This window comes from Pyrgilauda ruficollis, unplaced genomic scaffold, assembly GCF_017590135.1.
Source record: "Pyrgilauda ruficollis isolate IOZ18807 unplaced genomic scaffold, ASM1759013v1 scaffold97, whole genome shotgun sequence".
Lineage (NCBI taxonomy): Eukaryota > Metazoa > Chordata > Aves > Passeriformes > Passeridae > Pyrgilauda > Pyrgilauda ruficollis.
Window position 1 is genome coordinate 2,075,013 of NW_024531821.1, and position 22,681 is coordinate 2,097,693.

Sequence of the window (22,681 nt, forward strand, 5' to 3'; positions counted from 1 at the left end):
CTCTGCCCCAGCACTGAGCACACAGCTCATCCTTCTGTGGATAATGAGATAAAAATGGCAAAACCCAGCTGAGGGGTCAGGGAAATCTGGGGGAGACTCCTGATGCTCTGGAGTCATGTAGGAATTCATGAAATCCTTCCCAAAGCACTGGAAGAAGGGTTTTTAAACCTGATTCATATTGTAGGAATACTTTGGGATCAAGCCTGGCTTAAATCTCAGACAAGGGAAGAAAAAAAATCATTAAAAAAAAAAAAATTAAACAATCATCTGCAAGGAGCTGAGGGTGTCCCAGGGAGGATCAAACCCCACAACCAGCCCACAAATCCTGCAGATGCAGTATTTATAACCAATGTGGCTTTATGCTCTTGTGTGGCCCCAGTGCCACGGTCAGAGCAGGTGCAAAAGAAAGAAAAAAAAAAAAAAAAAACCAAACAAAACAGCAAAAGAAAACAAGCAGCCCATAACCAGAGCACAGAGGGAGTTTGGTTATGTAAGGATTTATTCTTCCTTCCTCAAAACCCATCTGCTGCTCAGGAGCTCATTTCTGTGTATTCATCCTGATTCCTGGACTGCATTCCAAGAGCCTCCACGGCCAAATGCGGAGTCTTTTTCATTTCCCTCCCCTCTCCTGCAGCGTGACAGGAATTGCTGGCACTTGTGCTGCATCCTACACTTGTCCCCAGTGCTGTGGGGAGAAGAGACTCTTATGCCAGCTTTCCTCCCAGTTTTCCTGCCAGTTTCTTGACAGTTTTCCTGCCTCTTTCCTCCCAGCTTTCCTCCCAGCTTTCCTGTCTCTTTCCTGCCAATTTTCCTGCCTATTTCCTCCCAGTTTTCCTACCTGTTTCCTGCCTATTTCCTGCCTGTTTCCCACCTGTTTCCTCCCAGTTTCCCTGTTTTCCTGCTTCTTTCCTGCCAATTTTCCTGCTTATTTCCTCCAGTTTCCTCCCAGTTTTCCTGCCTTTTTTCTGCCTATTTCCTCCCAGTTTTCCTGCCTTTTTCCTGCCTATTTCCTGCCAGTTTTCCTGCCCATTTCCCTCTGTGAGGAGCTGTCACTCTTGGCACAGCCCACAGGAGCTCTGAGCAGCTTCCCTGGGACCCCCAGTTCACCCTGGCACCTCCTAACCCAGGACAAGGCAGGAACAGGGAGCTGTCACCATGCCCTGGCACCCAGCAGAGCCACATCCACACGTCCCTGGCACTGGCACGTGGGGTTTCACCAGCTGGATGCTTGGAAGGGGTTTTAGAAGGTTAAAGAAGGGGTTAAAGGGGTTAGAGAAGGTGCTCCATCTTTAGCAGCTCGCTCTCCCTGCCCTCTCCATGCCCACAGGGACGTTCTCCCTGGAAATGCCCATCCCAGGTGAGGAGTGCCAGGGACACTCAGGTGACTGTGGGCAGTGCCAGCAGAGGTGACAGCTCCAGGAGTGCCCCCTGCCCGATGCCACCTCAGCACAAGGAGTTTCAAATCCCTGCTGGGAATTATTTTTACATCTGCCCTCTATTCCCCATCCAGAGTCACTTCCCTGCTGCTCCTCTGCCCCTTCTCCCCTCTCCCAGGAGCAAGGTGAGCTCTCAGGGCAGGCCCAGCAGCACTGCAGGAATTCCAGGCCTGTTCCAGGTGTTTTCACCCCAGCACACCCCAGTGCACAGATGGAGAGTTTATTCAAGCCCCTGCAGCCACAGTTGGTGACTCGTGGCTCTGGCTCAGCCCCAGCCCCTGCTCCTCCTCCTCCATACATATTTATGAGCCCAATTATCACTGAACAAGAAGGTTGCTGTGCAAATAAATGATTTTTAATCTAAATTACCCAGTTTACACACTCCCCCCAGCTCTGCTTAGCAGAACAGCTGGTGTTTACCAACTCCTCATTACTGAGCCAGGCAACAGCAGGAGATGCTGCCCAGAGAGGAGCAGCCACCTCTGAGATAAGCTGAGCTCTGGGTTTATCTCTGTCTCAGCCTCGCTGCTCCTCCACGCCAGGTCTCTCATCCAGCCCAGTTTGCACCATTGTGCCACGAAGGAATGATGAAAAAATGTCTGCTGATAACAGCTGTTATTGTTGGGTGCTGTATTTCTGCAGAAACGAGTCATTTCCATGAAAATCCAAATAAATCCAGCTCTCTGTCCATATCTGTATTTCCATTATCAGCATTTCCTTTCTCCCCATTCCACAGGCGGCTCACACCAGAGCTCAGATGATGCAAGAATTATTCCTGTCGTGGTATTTCCACTGTCCAAGAATGAACATATGGGAGAGAAATCCAGCTCCTCATTATTCCAGGCCTTAAACGGCCCCCTGAGGCATCAAACAAACACAGGAACCCCAGTGCCAGGACTGGGAGTGCTGGTGCCTGGAAGGCCAAACTGGGGAAGGACTGGGGCACCAAATCCAAAGCAGGGATGTCCCTGCAGCTCCCAGCACGCTCTGGAAGGGCTGGGGAGGAAGGTGCTGCTCTGAGCAGCACGTGCTGCTGCACGTGGCTCCCTCCAGGCCTATTTCCAGCCTGTCTGGCTGCAGGGAGGAAGGAAAACTCCTGGCCTGGGCATGGAACAGGCAGTCACATGTGGCTGGGGCAGGAGTCACAAGCCAGGGCACCGCTGGTGTCAGAGGAGATTTGATCCATCCCTTCCCTTTCCCCTATTTCTGCGGTGACGGAGCAGGACGCTGGTGGTCGATGCTTTCTGCAGGATAATTCCTGTGTGCCCACATTCCTCCTCTTCCCAGAGCCTTCTCCTGGAGCAGCAGCACAGCTCTGGCCAGGCTCTGCACCTCTCAGGGGCATCCCTCCTGCAGTGTCCCACAGAATGCCCCAGGAACGAGGGACAACGTCCCCATCCTGGGCAGGGAGGAGGACAGGAGCTGCAGGAGCTGAGCCACCAGCTGGTGACCTCCTCTGCCACAAAGTCCCCAGATTTCTCTGCCCACAAAACTGGTGGCTGGAGGGATGGAATATCCTCATCTTTCCTTGGGGCACATGAACAACAGCTTTAAATTTCACTGTATTGTGAATTTTAGTTAGCCCTGGCCAGCCTGAGCTCTCATCCCACTGCATCACAGCACGTGGGAGCAGGCTGGCAGCTGTGGGACAGGGAAAATGGTACTTTACAGGATGCTCCCAAGGAGGAAGACCTTTTCCCCCTGCAGGCACCACAAATTTGTTTTGCTGTGATTTAGGGACACATTTGGCTCCAAAGCAGCTCCAGAGTCCCTGAATAAGAACATCTCTGACTCCTGGAGCTGGGCTGGGTCAGGCCAGCTCAGACACTGAGCCTGTGTGCTTAAACAAAGCCCCCAGGGCTTCCAGAGCCATCCCACCCTGATTTCCAACTGTCCACCTTCCTCCTGGCACAAAGGTGTGACACCTGCTTTTCCCCACGTGTGAAAGGATCCAGAGCATGTTAAAGGGGTTGGAATGGTCCTTACAGACCATCTAGACCAAAAGAAAAAGGAGAATTGACTGAAAAACTGCAGAAAACATCCTGCCCTGGCATGGCGAGCACCGAGCAGCTGCACTGAGATCAGGCAGCCCATCAGGTGGGGTGGGCAGGGAGGTTTTGGGGAGCCCTGAGCCGGCTGGATTTCACCCAGGATGGAGATTCCCCTGCTCCGGGCTGGGTGTGAGGCAGCAGCGCAGGAATGCTCGGTAAACAAGCAGTAAATAACCATTGCCCCGGTGACAAACGCCTGGAAGGGACTGCGAGAGGAAGCTGAACTCGGCGTTTGTAGAGAGCGGGGAGGAAATAAATATTGTGCATTTAACAATCCCAGGCAGGGCAGCACGGGCAGGGAGCTGGAGGAACCGGGAGCGGGGTCTGGTTGTGAAGCCCAGATGGCCACTGGTTGCCAAAGCAAAGGGATCAGCTGGGAAAAGCTCTCCTTCTTCCCTGCGCTCCAGCCCCGAGCGAGAGCCGGGCTCGGGCTTGGCTGGGAAGCCGCTCCCGCTGTAAAAATGAGCATTTATTGCTCTCTGGTGGCGAGCCTGGCTGAGAGCAGAGCTGTCATCCTGCCTGTGCCCGGGAGAGCCGCTTGGCTTGGGAAATCCCTCTAAGGTCATCGAGCCCCACCTTCGCCCCAGCAATACCCCGTGTCCCCAAATGCCACATCTACCTTTCGACACCTCCAGGGATGGGGACTCCAGCAGCTCCCTGTTCTGTGCTCCTGCCCCAGGGTCAGGGTGGGCTCTGCCTCCCCCTGAGCAGTTTTTTTTGCCCCCCCAGGAGGCTGGACCAGCCCCTTTATTGCTCCTCACTTCCCTAATTCTGTCCCTCACTGCCAAAAGCTTTGGTGGTGCTTTTTACAGGAGAGGGGCTTGGCAGAGCTGTCATCACACACCTCGTGGGGCAGATGAGGATAAAAACCAGGTGTAAATGAAGGAGTTGCTATTCCACACACGTTTGGGTCGGGCTGAGCTGCTGCAAGGTGTGGGGAGCTGTGGGGACAGGCACATGGCAGCACTCCCCAGTCCCCATCCTGGGCAGGGCACTCCTGAACCCCCCCAGGAGCTCAGCCCTGCTGCACCCCCAGCTCCAACACCACTGCTGCCTCACCCTGCCCTGGCTGTGCCACCTCTGCTCTGGGCACAGCCCTGCTCCTGAAAAACAAGGACAGGGTCCCAAGTGCTTGGGAAGAGGAGCCCAAACCCTTCCAGCCCCTCAGGACGTGGGGCAGGAGTCTCCTGGGCCGCTCCTGGAGGGCACACGGACCTTGCACGGTGCTGCTGGATGGCTCCACTGGTGTCCCCAGCGTGGCACACGGGTCACACCACGTGGCCACCTTCGCTCAGCCACCGGGGCCGGTCGGTGGCACAGCCTGGAGTGCCCTCAGGTCCCCCTGGGGCTCTGGGGATGGCACCCAGCTTGGCACGGAGCAGGGCTTGCAGCTCCTGGTCTCCCAGCTCGGTGGCTGCGGCGAGGGCCAGCAGGAAGTAGGAGGCTGCATCCTGTTCATCCTGAGCAGAAAACACGGGACAGGAGTTAGGAAGGAGCTCACGGGGTAGGGAACTGGAGCAGAGCCTGGGGGTCCAGGCAGGACCCAGGGACACCAATTTCACTGGAATGGTGCTGAATGCCAGCACCATTCCCCCATTCAAAAGCAGAAGATGTGACCTCCTCCCTCAGCTCTCCATCCAAGACACAGCACCACGGGAGGGCTCCTTTCTTACCTTCAGCTTGTGCAGGGCCAGGTTGCCCAGGTGCCAGTAGACCTTGCAGTAGTACAGGGCCTCTGCCGAGCTCTGCAGCACGGGGGGACGCATGGCCAGGGTCTTCAGGTAGCAATCCTCGGCCATCTCGTGCATGTGCAGCAAGTCATAGGCTGTGGCCAGGCGGTGGAAGGCAACCAGCTCCTGCAGCTGATCCCCTGGAAAGAGAGAGGTGGGATCAGCCAGCTCCTGACATGGATCCCCTAGGAAAGAGAGAGGTGGGATCAGCCAGCTCCTGACATGGATCCCCTAGGAAAGAGAGGGGTGGGATCAACCTGCTCCTGCCATGGATCTCCTGGGAAAGAGAGGGGTGGGATCAACCTGCTCCTGCCATGGATCTCCTGGGAAAGAGAGAGGTGGGATCAACCTGCTCCTGCCATGGATCTCCTGGAAAAGAGAAGGGTTGGATCAACCAGCTCATGCCATGGATCTCCTGGGAAAGAGAAGGGTTGGATCAACCAGCTCCTGCCATGGATCTCCTGGAAAAGTTGCTGATCCAGCTCAATCCATCCCCAGCCCTGCTGAGCCACTCTGGATGCATCTTCTCAGCAGCCTGGGGGAATGGATACCTCTGAGAGAAAACAGAGCCATGGGCAGGGTGGTTGATGGCACAGCTGGACAGATTGGCTCAGGAGTATCATTCAGCCAGGGGATTTTTTTGGGTGCTGGAAGGGGCTGGTACAAGACTGGTCCCATCCCAGACATTTAAGCTGGCATTTTGCCCATCCAAACTGTTTCTGGGAAGGGGTGAGGCTTTTAGCAGAACCAGGGCAGAGAGGAACTGCTGAGTCCTGTGCTTTCACCAGACTTCCTGTGCTCTGGGGTAACAAAACCCCTCTGCTGTCACACAGCTGGAAAAAGGGGAAATGGCCTTAAAAAGCTGTCATGACTTTGGGTAAGAGTAGGTCCAGCAGTGTCAGGAAAGCAGGAGATCCCCTTTTCACATGGCTCTTGTTCTCATCCACAAGATTCAGTGTCTCCCTCAAAAAATCACCCACTGCCCAGTAACTCCCAGTAACTTCTGGGTGTAAATCACTCACCGACCCTGAGGCTGAGCCTGGCTGCCAGCGTGGCAAACTCCAGAGCCTTCTCGTAGCCCTGCAGGCTGATCTGCAGCTCTGCCAGTTTGTTGAACAGCCGCAGCTCTGTCTGGGTGGCCTTGAGTTTCCTGGCCAAGGGGACAGCTCCTCCCTGAGGAGAGAGAATGGCGAGTTCAGGGTGTTCCTGGAGGATTAGCACTGCCAGAGCAGCAGGACAGGGACCAAGGCTGGGGATGGGCACTGCAGGTTTGGGTTTAGTCCCTTCTTTCCCTTGAGAATGAGTTTTAAATCCCAGTGGCTCCCAAAGCCTGGGCCTCACATCCCTGCCCTTCCTTGGGTGCCTGGAATTCTGACTGGGTGTACCCAGGAGTGACCAGCTGACACTTAACACCACCAGGATTTGTAATGGAAGGAGCCCATTCCCAACCCCAAATGATCTCTGAGGTTTTTTGCAAACCTGTGCTGCAAGCCTCCCACTCTGGCACCATCACCCCATCCCTCTCCACACTCCATCCTTGGGGCAAAGCCCCACCAGGCACCACCCTGTGGGGACACAGGGACAGAAGTGCTCAGAGGGCTCCATACCCTGTAAAACTCCACTGCCCTGGCCCTGCTCCGGCTGCCATTGAAGAAGGTGTCACCTGCTTTCTCATAAAGATCCATGGCCAAGGAGAAGTTGTCCCCTTTCAGAGCAGTCTGGATGGCTGCCTGGAAGGAAAAAGGGACTGGAGTGACATTTGGAAAGGCAGAGACACTGGTGTGATTAAATAAACCCCAGATTTTAGGAGCTGCTCTTCTGCTTTGCAGCTCAGCTGATAAAATAATGCTGGAGATGGAGAGGTGCCAGAAGTCTTCAACTCCAAGGACTTCCCTGGCACTTATCCCTCATTTATGGATATTTCAATGGGATCTGCTCACTTGGCACCTCCAGCTTCTTTTGGCACTCCCACATCACTTTCTGACTCAATGAATTAACTTCTTTTCACCCCAAAATCCTCTAAACTCAGTGGATGGAAAGAAAGAGAGGAAATTCAGTGCCTGAGGGCAAGGCAAGAGCTCCTCCTTCCAGCAGCAGCTTTACAGCGCTCAGAACTTTCCCTTCCAAGTTTCCCAGCCCCAAAAGGCTGTGATGGGAATGCACAGCTCCAGCCACCTCCTCCATACCTGGAAGTACATTTCCACCAGCTCATCCTCCTGCAGGAGGTAATAGAGTTTTCCTGCCTGCAGCCAGGCCTCTGCTGCCTTCACAACCTCCTCGAGGTCAATGAAGATCCTCAGGCTCTGCTTGGTGCAGTCCAGGGATTGTCTCAAAGCCCTGCAGTGGCAACAGGCAAAAAGCCACCTCAGAGGAGTCACAGAGCTGTCCCCAGGCCACCTCCCCATGGCACTGACCCCCTGCCCTCTCCTCCTGTAGTTACCAAAGGCTGGGGACAAAAGGGCATGGTCAGCTCTGAGCAAGGTGTCCTGGTAGGATCATGGGCATCTCCATGCTTTAATGCTCAGGTTTAATGGGCATTTGGCCACCTTAGGACAATTCAGGACACCAGTGGTCCCACTCAGGCTGCTCCTCACCCCTGTGGGATTAAGAGGGCTTCATCCAGGTCACCTCCAAACCCAGTTTGCCTCCCTAAACCGATCCCAAAGTCACTCCCAGCTCCACATGGGAGCACAGTCAGGGAATGCTTGTACCTACATGTCCCAGACAGCACCTGGCACCCAAACCCACACCTCTGCCTGGAGTTTGTCCCTTGTGAGATCTCTGGCTACATGTCCCAGCCCCTTTTCCAGCCCCTGGTCACTGGAGGACACAGGGCCAGGCAGTGGGATGAGCCAGAGGGCTGGACATGGACTCAGCTGTGGGGAAGGGAGAGCCAGCAGTGTCCAGGGCACTTTGCTTGCTTGGTGTCTCTCCTGCTGGCAAGCAGGCCCCAGCTGTCCTGGGAGCCCAGGGAATGGGGTGCTTTGTGATCCTAAATAGCACCGTTCACATGACAGGCATCTGCTCCCTAAATACCTTCCCCCTGCACTCACCGTGACCTGGCTGGGGAGGTGAACATCCCAGCTGGGGACAGCCCTGCCCATCTGTCCTCTGGGACTGGCAACTGGCCCTCCACTCTTTGATCTGATTGCCTTCAAGGTCTGTGGCCTGTCCCAGCCTCCTCCTCTCCTCTCCTCTCCACTCCTCTCCATCCCACACAGTGTTAGGCAGGGATTAAAGGTGAGCTGATACTGGGTTTTAAGCACCTCGTGTGGGTCTTTAGTCCCTCCCTGGGAACAATATCACAGCAGATATAAGAAGGGCAGCCTTGGCAGCTGGAGGCTGAAACCAGACTTACTCAACGAGCAGATAAGGAGCCTGTTCTTGCTGGGGAGTGGTGATTAATCATTGGGATAAGCTTCCAAAGGAAGCAATGAATTCCCTGTCACTCTGCTGAAGCCTGGATGTGTCCTGGAAAACCGTGTCTGGCCAGACTCCAGCTCTGTCTGGGACAACACTTGCCCAGCTCTGGTTGACATTGAGCTGCTCCCTCTCAGAGCACAGTGACAGCTCATAAATCTCAAAACCTGAACTGGGGCAGATGGAGCCACCACCACACCCCATCCCACCCTGCTCGAGGGACACCCCAGGAAAGCCACTGCACTCTGGCAGCATCCAGCAGCCCAGCCACTCACTCAGGTGTGCCCAAAGCCTGGTAGAGCCGGCTGAGGGCCTGCCTGGCATTGGCCTCCAGCTCCCTGTCCTGCAGCTGCCGTGCCAGGGACACCCAGTGCTCGTGGTAGGTGATGCAGGCCCGCAGGTCGGGGCACACTCTGCTGTAGAAATGGCACAGACGCTCCGTGACGTGCAGCTGACCTGTGTGGCACGGGGAAAGGGAGAAGGACAGCTCAGGGGACAGCGCTGGGGACTTGGCGGGGTCGAACACTGCCCGGTTCCCCTCTATACTCACTCCTCAGGTTCTGCCACTTCAAGGCAAACCCCAGCGCCAGTTCATAGCAGAGCTTGGCATCTTCCATCCTCTGCCTGTCCACCATGGCCTGTGCCAGCCACAGCAGCACCTGTGCCAGCTCCGTGTCCAGCTCTTGGTGGCCCTGGAGCTCGGCGTAGAGCCGCACTGACCACAGCAGGTAGAGCTCGGCCAGCTGGGCGGCCCCGCACGACAGGCTCAGCTGGCCCAGGTTAGCCAGGGACACGGCCTGATTCCTCCTGTTCCCCGTCTCCTTGGCCTTGTGCAGGGCCCTCAGGAAGTTCTCTGCGGCCTCCTGGACGCGTCCCTGGGCGCCGAGGGCCATGGCCAGCAGGTTGTGCACGGCCCCGTGCGGCGTCTCGCAGGCCGCGCCGCGCAGCGAGCGCCGCAGCTGCCGCAGGATGGGCCCGGCCGGGCCCGGCCGCCTCTGCAGGAGGTACAGCCACCCCAAGGACAGCGAGGACTCAAAAGCCTCCTCCTCCCCCAGCAATCTGCCCAGGGCTGCGGCCCTGGCTGCATAAGGAACAGCCCCGTCCAGCAGCCCGTGCTGGAGGTACATCCTGGACAGGATGGCGCAGAGCGTCCTCTGCATGGGCACGGCCCTGCTCTCACAGCAGAACTGCAGCGCTTGCCTGAGGTACAGACAAGCTAGGGCTGGGATGCTGCTCCTGCCCAGCTGCTGCTTCCCCAGCAGTTTGGAAGCATTTTGGAGGATGAAGCCAGCTCGCCAGATGGGGGTCGGTGTCCCCTTGGCACTGCTGGGAACGAAGGACCTGACGGAGGCCAGCGCGATGTTCGGCAGGCACTTCTTGTCATAGAGGTAGCCCAAGGTGGCAGCGGCATCCAGGGGCCCGGCACGGGTGCCTGGGCTGAGCCAGGTGGTGCTGAGACACTGGAGATGCTCCAAAAATGGCAGCACCTCCTCGGTCCTGCCCAGCTGCAGGAAGAGCTTGACGATGAGGAAGCAGATCCGGGCCTCCAGCGGAGCGTTGCCCACAGCGATGGATTCCCTCAGGATGTAGGTGAGGAGCTCCAGCTCGTTCTCCGAGCTGAAGGAGCGGCCAGGCAGGCACACCAGCAGGGTCACCGTCTTCCCCAGCAGGGAGGAGAACTTGTGCTTCATGTTCTGCTTCAGGTAGATGGAGGCAAGGCTCCCATGCAGCGCTGCCAGCAGGGGCAGGTCCCCAAAGCCCCTGTCCAGGACACTCATGGCTTCCTCAAAGTACACCCGAGCCTGGGAGAACTTGACCTTTTTAATGCAGAGCTTACCCAAGAGGAAACAGAGCCTGACGTGAGCCCAAACTGAACGAGTCCTCTTGGCCCAGTTCCGGGAAGTCTCGAGGTACAGGACCAGTTCATCCTCATCAGAGAAACCATAAAAAGTGGAGTGGAGAAAGGAAAAGCTGAGATCATAAAAGCTTTGAAAGCTGGGCACGAAACTGTCTTGGTTGAGGAAGGTCAATATGGGGTCAAAGACATCAGCATCCTCCATGTGGCCAGCGTTGAGGTCGATGAAGAATTTGGGATAATCCAAGTCGTCCAGCTTCTCCAGGAGAACATCTTCCAGTGTGGCAGGGGCTGTTTCACTGCCTGGGCTGGACAGCTCTGAGGTGCTGCTGGTAGCCCAGTCATTGATTTCCTCCCAAGACTGGAGCACCTGGATTTCTTTATTGGCATGGAGAGCAGCCTCTGGAAGGGACAGTGAAACCACAGTGGGATCAGCAAGAAATTCTTCCCTGTGGCTGCCCCACCCCTGGAAGTGTCCAAGTCCAGGTTGGGCAGGGCTTGGAGAAACCTGGGATAGTGGAAGGTGTCCCTGACCGTGGCAGAGGATGGCCTGGATGACCTTTAAGGTTCCTCCCAACCCAAACCATTCTCTGATGTTTCCTCCTGTCCAAATTCACCCTCAGAAGCCATCACCAAAGCCTCCCCCTCTGTCCCCTCCTTGTACTCACCTGGTGGCACTTGTGGGAACATGGCTGTGGGTTCAAACCCAGCTGTACAGAGAGACAAACAGAAAACAAAACCCCAAATCCTTGGTCAGTGTCAATGTGCAGAAATCAGCTGAAGTCCCAGAGCCACCCAGCCAGAACAGAGAGAGTGAGAGCCCCCAGAAACCCCAACCCATGTGCTGCAGGCCAGGCTCAGTGGAGAGCAGCATCTGCCAGGGTGAATCCCAGCTCAGGAGCTGCCCTGGCAGCAGAAAGGTCCCCACAGACTCCAGCATGGCAGGGTCCCCTCCTGAGGACACCTCAGCCTCCGTCACCAGGCTGAGCACCGGTTTGTGCTGCCTCCACCCCAGAAGTTCCTCCACTGCACTCCCATGATCTTGGGGCTCTCCAGCCCTGCCCAGCTCTCCCTGGGGATGCAGGAACTGGGATATGAGGGGAGGGGACACTCACCCAGCCTGTAGACAGAGGTGATGTCAGTGTGTGCCAGGTCCCCCAGGAGGGTGGCAAAGTGCTGCTCGTCACCGTTGCAGGGGATGTGCAGCACTGGGGACTTCTCCTCTTCGCTCAGAAACACAAAGCCCTTTCCCCTGGGGTGGGGCAGGAGAAAAGAGTCAGCGTGTCCCCAGCCCCTGACACTGCAGCTGGCGTGTGGGGTGGGATGGGATGGGATGGGATGGGAAGGGAAGTTTTCCCATGCTTTCTCTTCCTCCCACCACAGAAGTTGTGTTGCAGATGAGCCCAGGATTCTGGACACCTTCCCCCATCCAGGTTCTCCATGAAGGAACAGAAAGGTGCCAGAGGAAGGGAAGCCAAGCTTCTGCTCACACCTCAAACCCCCACTCTGTGAAGGTCCTGCCAGGGGAATAACCTGCCCTAGGCCCTCACACAGCCTTGAGGTGGGATTTGGAGCCTCCCCTCCCTTTTCTCCAGAATTTAATTTAAATGAACTCACAGAGGTTCGCAAGCCTCGGGATGTACATGTTGGGTGGGAACGAAGCCAATGCTCCTGGTGCTGAGGGATTTGCCCACAAACCAGGGCAGCCCAGGGATGAAGAAGCCAATGATTTCTATGGGATCTCCTTTGGAGAAGCTCAGCTCATCCCACGCTGCTCCTCTGTGGTCCTTGGTGGCGATGCACCTGCCTCTGACTGGGAAACCAAGGCAAAAAAGGGAATTTCAGTGGGATCCCTGCTAAAACCTCCTCCCTGGAAAAGACCTGGGCAGGGAGAGGCCATGATTCCAGCTGGAGAGGGCTGCTCCTCTCTCCTCTAAGATTTATTGTGATCTTTGGCCCAGCTCTCTGCCTTTTCTCCTTGAGAAGTGGGTTATAATACAAAATAAGAGAGGGATGGATAAACTCCACCCCTCTGCAAGCTGCAGCCTGGAAGGTGACTGGAAATATGGATTTTCACAGACACTGCCCTATGTCAACTCTGCCAGGAGTGAAATCCTGGACAGTGCAAATGTCCATCCCTACATGACAAAGTCACACCTGCAGGGACCTCCTGTGCCCAGCTTGCTCTGAACTGGTCTGGGGTTAAGGGCTGGGTGGTCAACACAGGTTTCATGTGAGCACAAGGTGGGAACCTCATGATTTGTAACCTCACTCTCAAAGAATGAAAAGAAACATAAAATTGAAGTAGGACAGGGAAAAGCCAGGGGCAGGAGGTGTCACCAGCAGCTCTGTGCTCTCTGTGTTCCTCAGAACGTGGTTTGTAACTTCTGATCTGCATTCCAGAGAGTCCAGCATTCCCTCAGAGCCCCTGTAGTGGGGTCAGGCCCAGAAGAACAGATGGATTTGTGGCCATTTGTGGCCAAACCCAGGTTTTGTGCCCGGCCCTGGGACAGTGCCTTGCACAGGTGTCACTCACCAATGGCCCGAGAGCTCGTCCCGCTGATCTCCTGGGAGAGGCCAAAGCTCACAGCATAATTCCTCAGGAACCACCTGCAAGGCAAAAGGGACCCTCAGTGGTCCTCGTGAGCACTCCTGATCTCAGGGATGGTGTCACACCACAGGGGAAGAGCAGGATAAATTTGCCATCTTTAAGGAAGATTTCTCCAAATAAAAGGCTCAGCCAGGTGACAAATGTTAAGTTCCACTTTGGCTGGCATTGCCTGGCTTTTTTCTGCCACTTCTTCATCTGTTAATCAGAGATAACCTCATGTATGACCTCAATCAATATCTTACAAAAACCACATCTGAAGTAGGAGCATGTCCTTGCTGTGTCCCATTGACTGCACCTGCATTGATTCCAGTCTTTATGCCTAACGTGGATCCTCCTGGAAATATCCTCATGGAATTGTGAGGCTCTTGCCCTTTGCCAAAGACAAGAGGAGTTTCTCAGCCTGTCTTGGTGCCAGTCATGCATCAGGATCAGGAAAGAATCCTGGTCTGAGCCCTTTCATTCACCACTTACTGGTAAAAGGGGTGAGGTATTGGCTCCAGAGCAGCCACGGGCACCACGCCTCGCTGCCCTGTCAGCAGGGACATCCCTTCCCATTTGGAATCCTGTCCAACACTCTTCACATGGATCAGCTCATTCCTGCAGAGCTGCAGACCCTCCTCTCCCTCCTGCTCCAATTTGCAGACACCAGGCACTGCCCTGCAGAAAAAGTTCCCTGCAGAGAGAGTCAGAGGTGGGATCAGTGCATCAGGGGCTCCAGCCCAGCCCTGCTGCAGGATTTTCAGGAATTCCCCCATGTGCATTCCCATCACACCTTCCTGGAGGAGCAGATCCATGTAGATGGTGGCCAGGTGCTCCTCATCCACGGTGACCCTGACCTCTGTGTCCTCCACCAGGGCACAGTCCAGCCAGAACTCCTGGGCAAAGAGCAGCTGCTCCAGGCAGGTCCCCACGTACCCTGAGAAGCCAAGAGGGGCATCAGGATCAGCACCTCCTTCTCTGGGCAGCAGGAAGGGTCTTGGGGATTTCCAAATGTCAGGCAAAAACTTCTAATTTTTTCTCCAAAATTTCCCCAAAGGAATCCTCCTGATTCTCACTGATGCAAACGGAGATTTCCTAAACAACAGATTGCAAAGTTTTCTAATTCATTTCTCACTGTCCACCCTGAACATTGCAGTTCTGTGGTGTCAGGCAATGCCTTCTCCAAAAACCCTTCTCACACTGTCTGCTCAGACCTTGGAAACATTACCTAAAGTCAGATAGGTGGAAAACTTCCAGACTTCCTCCAGGGTTTTGAAGGTGAGGAGGAAGCGATCCTCGTGTGCCTGCGTGCAGACCAGCCTGGCTGACAGCTCCTGCACAGGGGACACAAAGCAGCATCAAGGGACACTCCTGGAGCCTTGAAATCCAGCAGGGAAGGAGAGTTCAGTCCAGGCATCCTCTCTGTAGCTGGGATTTGTTTGTATAAAACCCATCCTGAGAACTCTGTGCCTCTCCAGAGCTGTCCCCTCCAGCAGGGACATGGATTTGGTGATCCCAGCTCTGGGAATTCCCGGCTGTTTAGGCTCAGATCCCCCAAAACAACACAAGGCTCAGCTTTGCCTCTCACCTGCCATCAGTTCATCTTCCCCATCATTCCAGTCCCCTCCAGAGTCCCCTGCAGTGGCCTTGGAGGAACTCCTCAGCTGGGTTTGGTACCCCAGCACACCTCCCACCATTCCAGGAGCATGGCAGCATGCCAGCTCGGGGTTTGTACCTTGAACAGGGCACAGACACCTCTGTCATCGCTCTCCAGAGCCCACAGCTTCTTCCTGGCAGCCTCCTGGAGCTGGGCATTGCGGCAGCGGCAGGAGCGGCTCTCCACGGAGAAGGAGAGCGAGAGCTCTTGGAAGGGAAAAGAGCAGGATGAAAGGGGAGGAAGAGCTCTGTGCCACCCAGAGCCACCCCTGCCATCCTGCCAGGGCCACCAGGCCTCCAGCCTGGCTGTGATGCTCACACAACACAAGCCCAGCCCGTCCTCATCCTTCAGGCAGCGAGGTGAGACCCGAGGCACTGCGGGGAGCCAGGAAATCTGTGGGATGCTCCAGGAGCTCCTTACCTGGGGGAAAGCTGTCCTTGGGAGCCAGCAGCACCACCGAGGGCTCTGGGGAGCCGTGTCCTGCCTCGGGAGAGGGGCTGCTCTGCTCTGCCAGCCCAGCCTTACCTGGAGAGGAGGGGAAGAGCAGAGCTGCTGGGAAATGCTGAGCAGAGCTCTTGGATGTCCTGCCTCAGCTGAGAGCTCCTGGGAGCACAGCCCTGCATGGCTGGGGACTGTGTGACTCTGGAACCACCCTGAAGTTGTGCTCATTGGAGAGATCCATGGGATTGATGGGGTCTAACTCCATCATTCTCCTGATGTTGGGCTTTTTTTCCAGTGCTGGAGTGGCTCTGGAGTGAGGGGATTTCCTTCCTTTCTCCTGGCAGACCCTCAGATGAACAGATTTGTTAAAAGGATGAATGCTCAGCAGATTTTTTTTTTTTTGGAGGAGGCCTCAACTCCCCAGCACAGGAGAGCCAAGGCCTTGCAAAACTCTTTGTTCAAAAAATTTGAAAATCAAAATGAGATTTTCTCCCCTGCCTGCTCTGCTGGGTATCCAAAATCCAAGCAGCATTCTCCCTGCTCCACACACCATGAGCTATTGCCATAAAGGATTCAGGGCCTGCAACCTGAGCTGCTAATTATGTTAATGAAAGCTGAGGCACACACAACTCCAGCCCTGCTCTTCCACAGCTGCACTGGCAGTGGAGGGATAACCAGATTAAACCCCAATTTTTGTCAGTAATCAGACAGGATCTCTAAGATAAACATGTACCTGGGGATGTGGAGCTGGAATGTGCAGAAGCTTTTTAAAGTCACTTCTTTGACCAGAACTCTGTTCTACAGCTCTTTTTACTGAGCCAGCTTTGCCAGTCAGTCAAATAAATTGGTATTTGCATGCAGAAATAGAATTCTTATTTAGAGAAATAGAATCCTCATGCAGAGCTAGCAAGTAGAAAAGAACAGCCCAAGGCTGGACAGGCCATGAATAAGTTTTGCTTTGAAAGAAAAGGGTCTACATTGAACAAAGTCTTAACATTTCACGTGGCAGCTTCATTCCCTCCACATGAGGAAATGGAGAAGGGGAAGTGAAAGGAGGCAGAACTAAATCTGAGCTGGCTCTGGCCATTGCTCCACTCATCGCTGCCCTCCTCCCCTCCCTGTGCCCAGCAGAGCCTGGCAGGGCCTGGGGGTGGGTACCCAGTGCCATGCCCTGGGGATGGGGATGGGGATGTGTCCCTGGTGCCATTCCCTGGGGCTGTGTCCCTGTGCCATGCCCTGGGGATGGGGATAGGGTTGGGCATCTGATGCCATTCCCTGGGGATGGGGATGGGGATGTGTCCCTGTGCCGTGCCTTGGGGATGGAGATGGGTACCTGATGCCATGCCCTGAAGATGTGTCCCTGATACCATTCTCTGGGGATGGGGATGGGTCCCTAGTGCCATTCCCTGGGGCTGTGTCCCTGTGCCATGCCCTGGGGATGGGGATAGGGTTGGGCATCTGATGCCATTCCCTGGGGATGGGGATGGGGATGTGTCCCTCGTGCCATGCCCTGGGGATGTGTCCCTGGTGCCATTCCCTGGGGGTGGGTACCTGATGCCATGTCCTGGGGACATGTCCCTGGTGCCATTCCCTGTGGATGGGTACCTGGTGCCATTCCCTGAGGACATGTCCCTGATGCCATTCCCCGTGGGTAGGTACCTGATGCCATGCCCTGGGAACGTGTCCCTGGTGCCATGTCCTGGGGACGTGTCCCTGGTGCCATTCCCTGTGGATGGGTACCTGATGCCATGTCCTGGGGACGTGTCCCTGATGCCGTGCTCGTGTCCCTCCACCATTGTCCCCGGCGGTGCAGGCGGTCCCCGGGGGGCAGGAGCTCGGGGGAGCGGGGCCAGCAGGACTCACACTCCTCATCTGGGGAACACAGAGGTGGGGCAGAGGCATCCAGATCCCTGGCAGGATTCTCCCAGCCTGAGAGGTGTCCCTGGGATGTGGCAGGTGGGACGCTGCTCGTGCCACCTCTGCCAGCAGCAGGACAGAGCCTGTCCATGGGTCTCCGGAGCTAGGGCTCACTCTGGTTGCTCTCAGTGTTTATTTTCATTTGAGCCAGGCTCAGAAAGGGAACTGGGAGCTTTTTTTTTTTTTTCAAGAGACCAATTGAAACTGCAGCTGGGGAGCTGTTCCCAGCCGTGCCAGTGACTCACTGACCTCCTCAGTGCCAAAATATTTTGTACCAGTGGGAAGGAAACAGCTCCAGCCCCAGCCAGGTGCAGGTCCCAGCACTCAGGGCTGCACTCCTGGCTCCAGGGCTGGGTGCTCAGGGCACCTCCTGGCCCTGGCTCTGCTGGGCCACACGTGGCCACAGTGGCTGGCCCTGAGCCATGTCCCTCCTCCAGCTCACTGGGACACACTGGAATGGGAATGGTGCCTTGGGGGATGCCAGCAGCCCAGGGGCTGTGCTTGGAGGGCTCCTGGGCAGGGAGGGGAAACGCCAACAGCATGGGAATAAACCAACCCCCGAGTCATCCTGTCCCCTCCCTGGCAAAAACGTCCTGCCTCACTCCCTACACACCCCAATCCAAGAGGAGAGAGCACCAGGAGCCATCCCAGAGGAAAGAAAAGTGGCCAGAGGGGCCAGTGCTCAGTGCCAGGGTGTCCCCAAGGGTCCCATCCCACGGGAGGAGCTCTGCAGCCCCACGGGCACCTTACCTGTGCATCCCAGTGCCAGGTCCTGGTGCCAGGGGGTCCCCAGGCAGCAGCCCATGTGTGCAGTGACACCTGGGAGCTGCTGGCAGAGGGCTGGCAGAGGGCTGGCAGGGGCAGGGCTGCTCGCTGCCCGCCCGGCACCGCGGCTGGGCACGGCCACAATGCACAATGTCCCCTTTGAGCGGGCACTGCCACGGCGGGGGCGGCGGGCACGGGCTCAGGGGAGGGCTGGGGATGGAGCCACTGCAGCAGTTGGGTTTGGAAAGGCCTTTAAGGGCATCAGGTCTGGCCACACACCCAATGCTGCCAAGGCCAGCACTAAACTGTGTCTCTAAGTGCCACATCTGTGTTTTATAAATGGGGACTCCACCACGTCCTGGATGGGCAGTGCCAGTGCTTGCCAAGCCTTTCCATGGAGAAATTTTCCCTGATATCCCACCCAAACCCTCCCTGGTGCAATTTGGGATCATTTTCTCTGCTCCTGTCCCTGTTCCCTGGAGCAGAGCCTGATCCCCCCGGCTGTCCCCTCCTGTCAGGAGCTGTGCAGAGCCACAAGGTCCCTCCTGAGCCTCCTTTTTTGCACTCTGCCTCCAGGAGGGCAGTGCCCATCCCACATGGCACATTCCTGGCATTCCTCCTCGGGATCCCTCGCTCTGCCAAGCCTGCCCCAGAGCTCCCAGCTGCTCCCTCCAAGCTGATCTCACCCAGTTCCAGAGGCAGAGCTGCTCCCTCACCTGCGGGGATGTCCAGCTGGGGCACATCCAGCGTCCTCCACCCGGGGCTGGCTGGGATCCTGCACCTCCTTCCTGCCCGGTGCTTCTCCCGTGTCACCGTGGGGGCAGCTGGCAGCACCACGGGCATCTCTGCCACTAAATCCAGGTGAGCTCTGCAGCCCAGGCCCTGCGGGCACCCCGGGGGCTGCGCTGCCCAAACCCCAGGTCCAACAGCAGCAGGAAGGGGTTGGCTGCCCTGCAGGATCCCTTGGGCATCCCAGGATGAGGGTGAGCCTCATTCCCTCCTCACTCACATGCTCAGAGCTTCCCCAGCTCTCAGGGTCGGGATTTGGGGTGGCTGGCAGGGCTCACTGTGCTGTGGGGGGTCTGCAGAACATCTCTGGGCAACAGCAGCACAGCCCCTGCAAAATAAAACCCACAAGGGTTTAGGGAGAGAACTTGCAGGCTGGGAGGGGTTTCAGGGGTGGGTTTTTACTCCAGCAACCAGGCAGTGCCACCACTGCAGGGATTTGTGTGCTGGGGTTGCTCCAGGAGCATTACTGGCTCTCCCAGGCTGCATCCCAAGCCATGGCAGTGCCTTTGACTTCTCCAGAGCAGGGAATAATTAATCCAGGGAGTGATTTAGGCCAGCTGGATGAGACTCTGAGCACACTGGTGCAGTGGAAGGTGTTCCTGCCCATGAACAGAGGTAAATTTTAAAGTCCTTTTTAACCCAGACCTGGTAATGTCTATGATTCCATGACCCAGAGAGGGAATTTCTCACCAGACAGATTCCCATGCCTGGCACAGCTGCAGTGCCCCTAAAGCAAAGCCTGAGGAGTATCCAGCTGTGGGAATGGCAGGATGGAACCCACCTGGCATGGGGCTGGCTGGCAACTTCCACAAGAAAGAGAAGCCAGACCAAACCTCTGCAGGGAGGGCTGCACTGAGAGCAGCTCAGGGCACACTCTCAGAGCAGCTGCAGGACTGGGGATTCCTAATCCAGATCCCCAAATGCCAGGAGTGCCTGGAGAAGGGAGCATCCCCTCCATCCTCCTGCCGAGCCCCAGGGCTTTGCACCCAGGGCTGCAGGAAGGGCAGTGCTGGGCCAGGCCAGCGCTGCTCCCCCTGCAGCAAAGGCAGAGCCCGGTCCCTGTTCACCAACCCTGGGAAGCTGCACAGCTAAAAACCTCCCCCAGCTGAGCCAGGGCTGCTCTGAAGGTGCGGGAGTCAGAGGGGGAATGCAGCCTGCCTGTGCTCAGATGGAATTTTGTGATGGAATCATGCACAGCTTTACACAAGAGGTGTTGCTGCTTCGGGCCCATGCTGTCCAAAGTGCTCAGAGCTCGAGCAGGGCAGTGCTTTTAAACAAAGCTTTTTGCTTTCCTCAGAAGATTCTTGGTTTCAGCAGCTCCTGCTCATCAATTAGCATCAATTTCTTCTACACGGGGGAATTTTATTTTGTTTTTAATCAACAAAATGGCGTTTTAAAATTTTTTTAAACACAAATGTCTTCCTTTGTGGTTGTAAAATGTCTTTTTGTTTTTAAGTCTACCTTGACAACTTAGCAACGAAACCCATCCCTGTACAAGCAAAGGTGTCACCTCCTGTTTGACCTGACCTGGAATTTGCCTTTTGGCCAGCAAGCTGAAAACCTCTCACTCCACTTCCTACCCTTCTGCTTCCCAACAAATCCTGGCTCTCCCCTGGAGAACCCCCGTTGCTGCTGCTGCTGCCACAGCCTGGCCTCCCTGGAAAAGCCAGGGATAAGTTTGGACTATCTCCTGGGATATCAGCCTGTTCCAGAGGGGGTTCTCTGCCTGTGCCCGCTCTCCAGGAGCTCTGCTCCCTCTGCAATCCCCGTGCCAGCCACGCTGCCCTGCCCTGGGCACAGAACGGGGTGAGAGGGGCTGTGCAGGGACCCTCGGCTCGGGGACAGAGCTGCCACACACCCCGCAGCTCTGCGGGGCTGGCACCCCGTCCCCAAACTCCCTTTCCCAAGCCCATTTCTCCCGTCAGTTCCCAAAGCACCCAAGCCCTCCTGTCCCTCCATCCCCGAGCCCCTGACCCAGGCAGCGCCAAAGCCCCGCACTCCGCACCCCAGCCTGGAATTCCAGAGGCGCTGGATCGCTCCAGCCACCCGGCTGGCTTTGCACGGCTGGGACAAAGGGCAGGGGACAGCCCCGGGGACACAGAGCGGCTCTACTGACCTGCTGCCAGCTCCGCTTCCCTCCCGGAGAGCTCCCGCACGCAATTCCAGCCTCTGCGAGCCCCGCGGGAGCGCTGCGCCGCCGGGATGGAGCTGCCGGGGCTGCGGACGTGTTTGCGAGCGTGCCCAGCGCTGCCACTCCCTCACACGAGGGAAGGAATTCCTTCCAAGAGTTCCTTATCATCCTGGGAACCTCCGCTTCCCAGCAGAGGTCAATGAGTTACCCAGGGCTGGGCTAGAAACGCGGCACCGCCGGCTCCCGGAATTCCCAGGCGCCTCCTTCGGCAGGAATCAGTTCCAGGGAGGCTCTCATGGGCACCGTGAGCCCGTTCCTGGCAGGAGCAGCCTCTCCCGGCCTCACCTGTGTCCTGCTGGCAGTCCTTGGGGCAGCAGAATCCCGGGAGAGGCATTCCCTCGGGAATCCCAGCTCCGACCCCCCTTCTTCCCTGGCAAAACGCAAATACAGGCGCACAGAACAAGAGATCTGTGGACCCAGCAGTATTTGTGCTAAAGTCCGCGGCAGAGGGAATCACAGGGAGGTTTTTTCCTCTTGGAAACGATGAAATGGTTAACACCGAGCTTTCCCGACGTTTCTGCTCCTCCTGAAGTCGGCCATTCCTTGGCAGGTTCAAAAACGAAGCCTCGTGGCTTTTCAGCTTCTTATTTCACACCGAACCTGAAAGCAGAGGAAGTCAGCCCAGACCCGGCTTCGCTGGAGGAAAAAGCAAACAAAAAAAGATGAAAGGTTTTGTTTGAGGCCAAAGAAACTCTTGGTTCATGGTTTGATCCTCTGTTACGGGTGGGGGCACCCACTTTGGTGTGAGATGGAGCAGAGCTTTCCTTCCCTGCCTCTGGAATCCCGGTGGAGGAGGGCTGGGAGCTGGCAGGAGCACAGGGGACAATTCCTCGGGGACATTTCCTCATTCCAGAGCTCTGCTTTTGCTGTCACCCTGCGCAAATGGGCACAGAGCAGCGATAAGTACCTGCCCAATCCAGGTTTTCCAAGAATCCAGGACGCCTCAGGCTGCTCACCTGGAGAACCTGCCTCATGTACCTCCATCCCCAAGGCTGGGTGGCCTTGGGACAACATTTTCCCAGGTTTTTTAGCAGCTGGCACAACATTTTCCCAGGTTTTTTAGCAGCTGGGGCACTGGGGAAGGAGGGGGTCATGCGTGGCTGAGGACACACGGAAATCTCAAGGCTTTCACTGCCAAACTGGTGTGGCCAGTCCCTGAGTGCAGCCAGACTGGCCTGGCTTTCAGACCTTTCTCCTCATTGATGGAGAGAAAATTCCTCCTCAGGAAGTTTCTTCCACCACCAAGCCCTTTCCGACTTCTCTCAACACAAGGCAATCCAGAGCTGCTGCTGCTGCCCTGGGAATTCTGCTCCATCCCACAGCTAAAGGGTTAAGAGGGCTCTGGGGCTGAACTGAGCTGAACTCAGCGCTTCGAGTTCAGAAATGCTGAGTCCTGCTCCTCTTGCATTGTTTTCAGCCAGGGGAGGAAATGAACCCTCCTGGAAAACTGCAAAACTGGAAAACTGGAAAATGGGAAAACTGGCTCTGTGTGTGTGTGTGTGCTGGATGGATCCGTGTGGGTCTGGAGCCTTTGCCACACCAGGAGCTGTGGTTTGAGGTCTCCTCCCTGGCACTGGGGTGTGAATCCCAGGAACCCTCCCTACTCCTGCCTGTCACCATCACTGCCACCAGCCAGGGCAGCCTCCAGACTGTCCCCACAGAGAACCAGGGCAGTGAGAGCATGGATGAGGCATGGGAAGGAGGAAGGGAGGACCAGAGGCAGGGTGCTGGCACTGCCCAGGCTCCCCAGGGGTGGGCACAGCCCTGAGGCTGCCAGAGCTCTGGGAGGGTTTGGACAGCACACAGGGATCCCAGGGTGGGATTTTGGGGTGAGGAGTT

General features: G+C 56.4%; 1 protein-coding gene and 1 long non-coding RNA gene across 2 annotated transcripts; both read right to left on the bottom strand.

Moving 5' to 3' along the window:
* Positions 1–1,769: 1,769 nt before the first annotated feature.
* On the bottom strand, positions 1,770–15,421 carry SH3TC2 (SH3 domain and tetratricopeptide repeats 2). Its single transcript, XM_041490008.1, is given in 19 exon segments — positions 1,770–4,947; positions 5,161–5,357; positions 6,240–6,390; positions 6,825–6,947; positions 7,404–7,554; positions 8,913–9,093; positions 9,188–10,894; positions 11,161–11,202; positions 11,608–11,744; positions 12,110–12,305; positions 13,029–13,102; positions 13,575–13,776; positions 13,876–14,019; positions 14,311–14,416; positions 14,818–14,945; positions 15,160–15,282; positions 15,285–15,305; positions 15,308–15,364; positions 15,367–15,421. Coding segments are annotated over 19 exon segments (3,987 nt in total). The 3' UTR covers positions 1,770–4,755.
* A 1,511-nt stretch (positions 15,422–16,932) lies between these two features.
* On the bottom strand, positions 16,933–20,872 carry LOC121365650. Its single transcript, XR_005957045.1, has 3 exons — positions 20,768–20,872; positions 18,579–18,979; positions 16,933–17,052 (listed from the first exon to the last, which is right to left on the bottom strand). It is a non-coding gene; the product is annotated as an uncharacterized LOC121365650 (long non-coding RNA).
* Between the last annotated feature and the right edge of the window lie 1,809 nt (positions 20,873–22,681).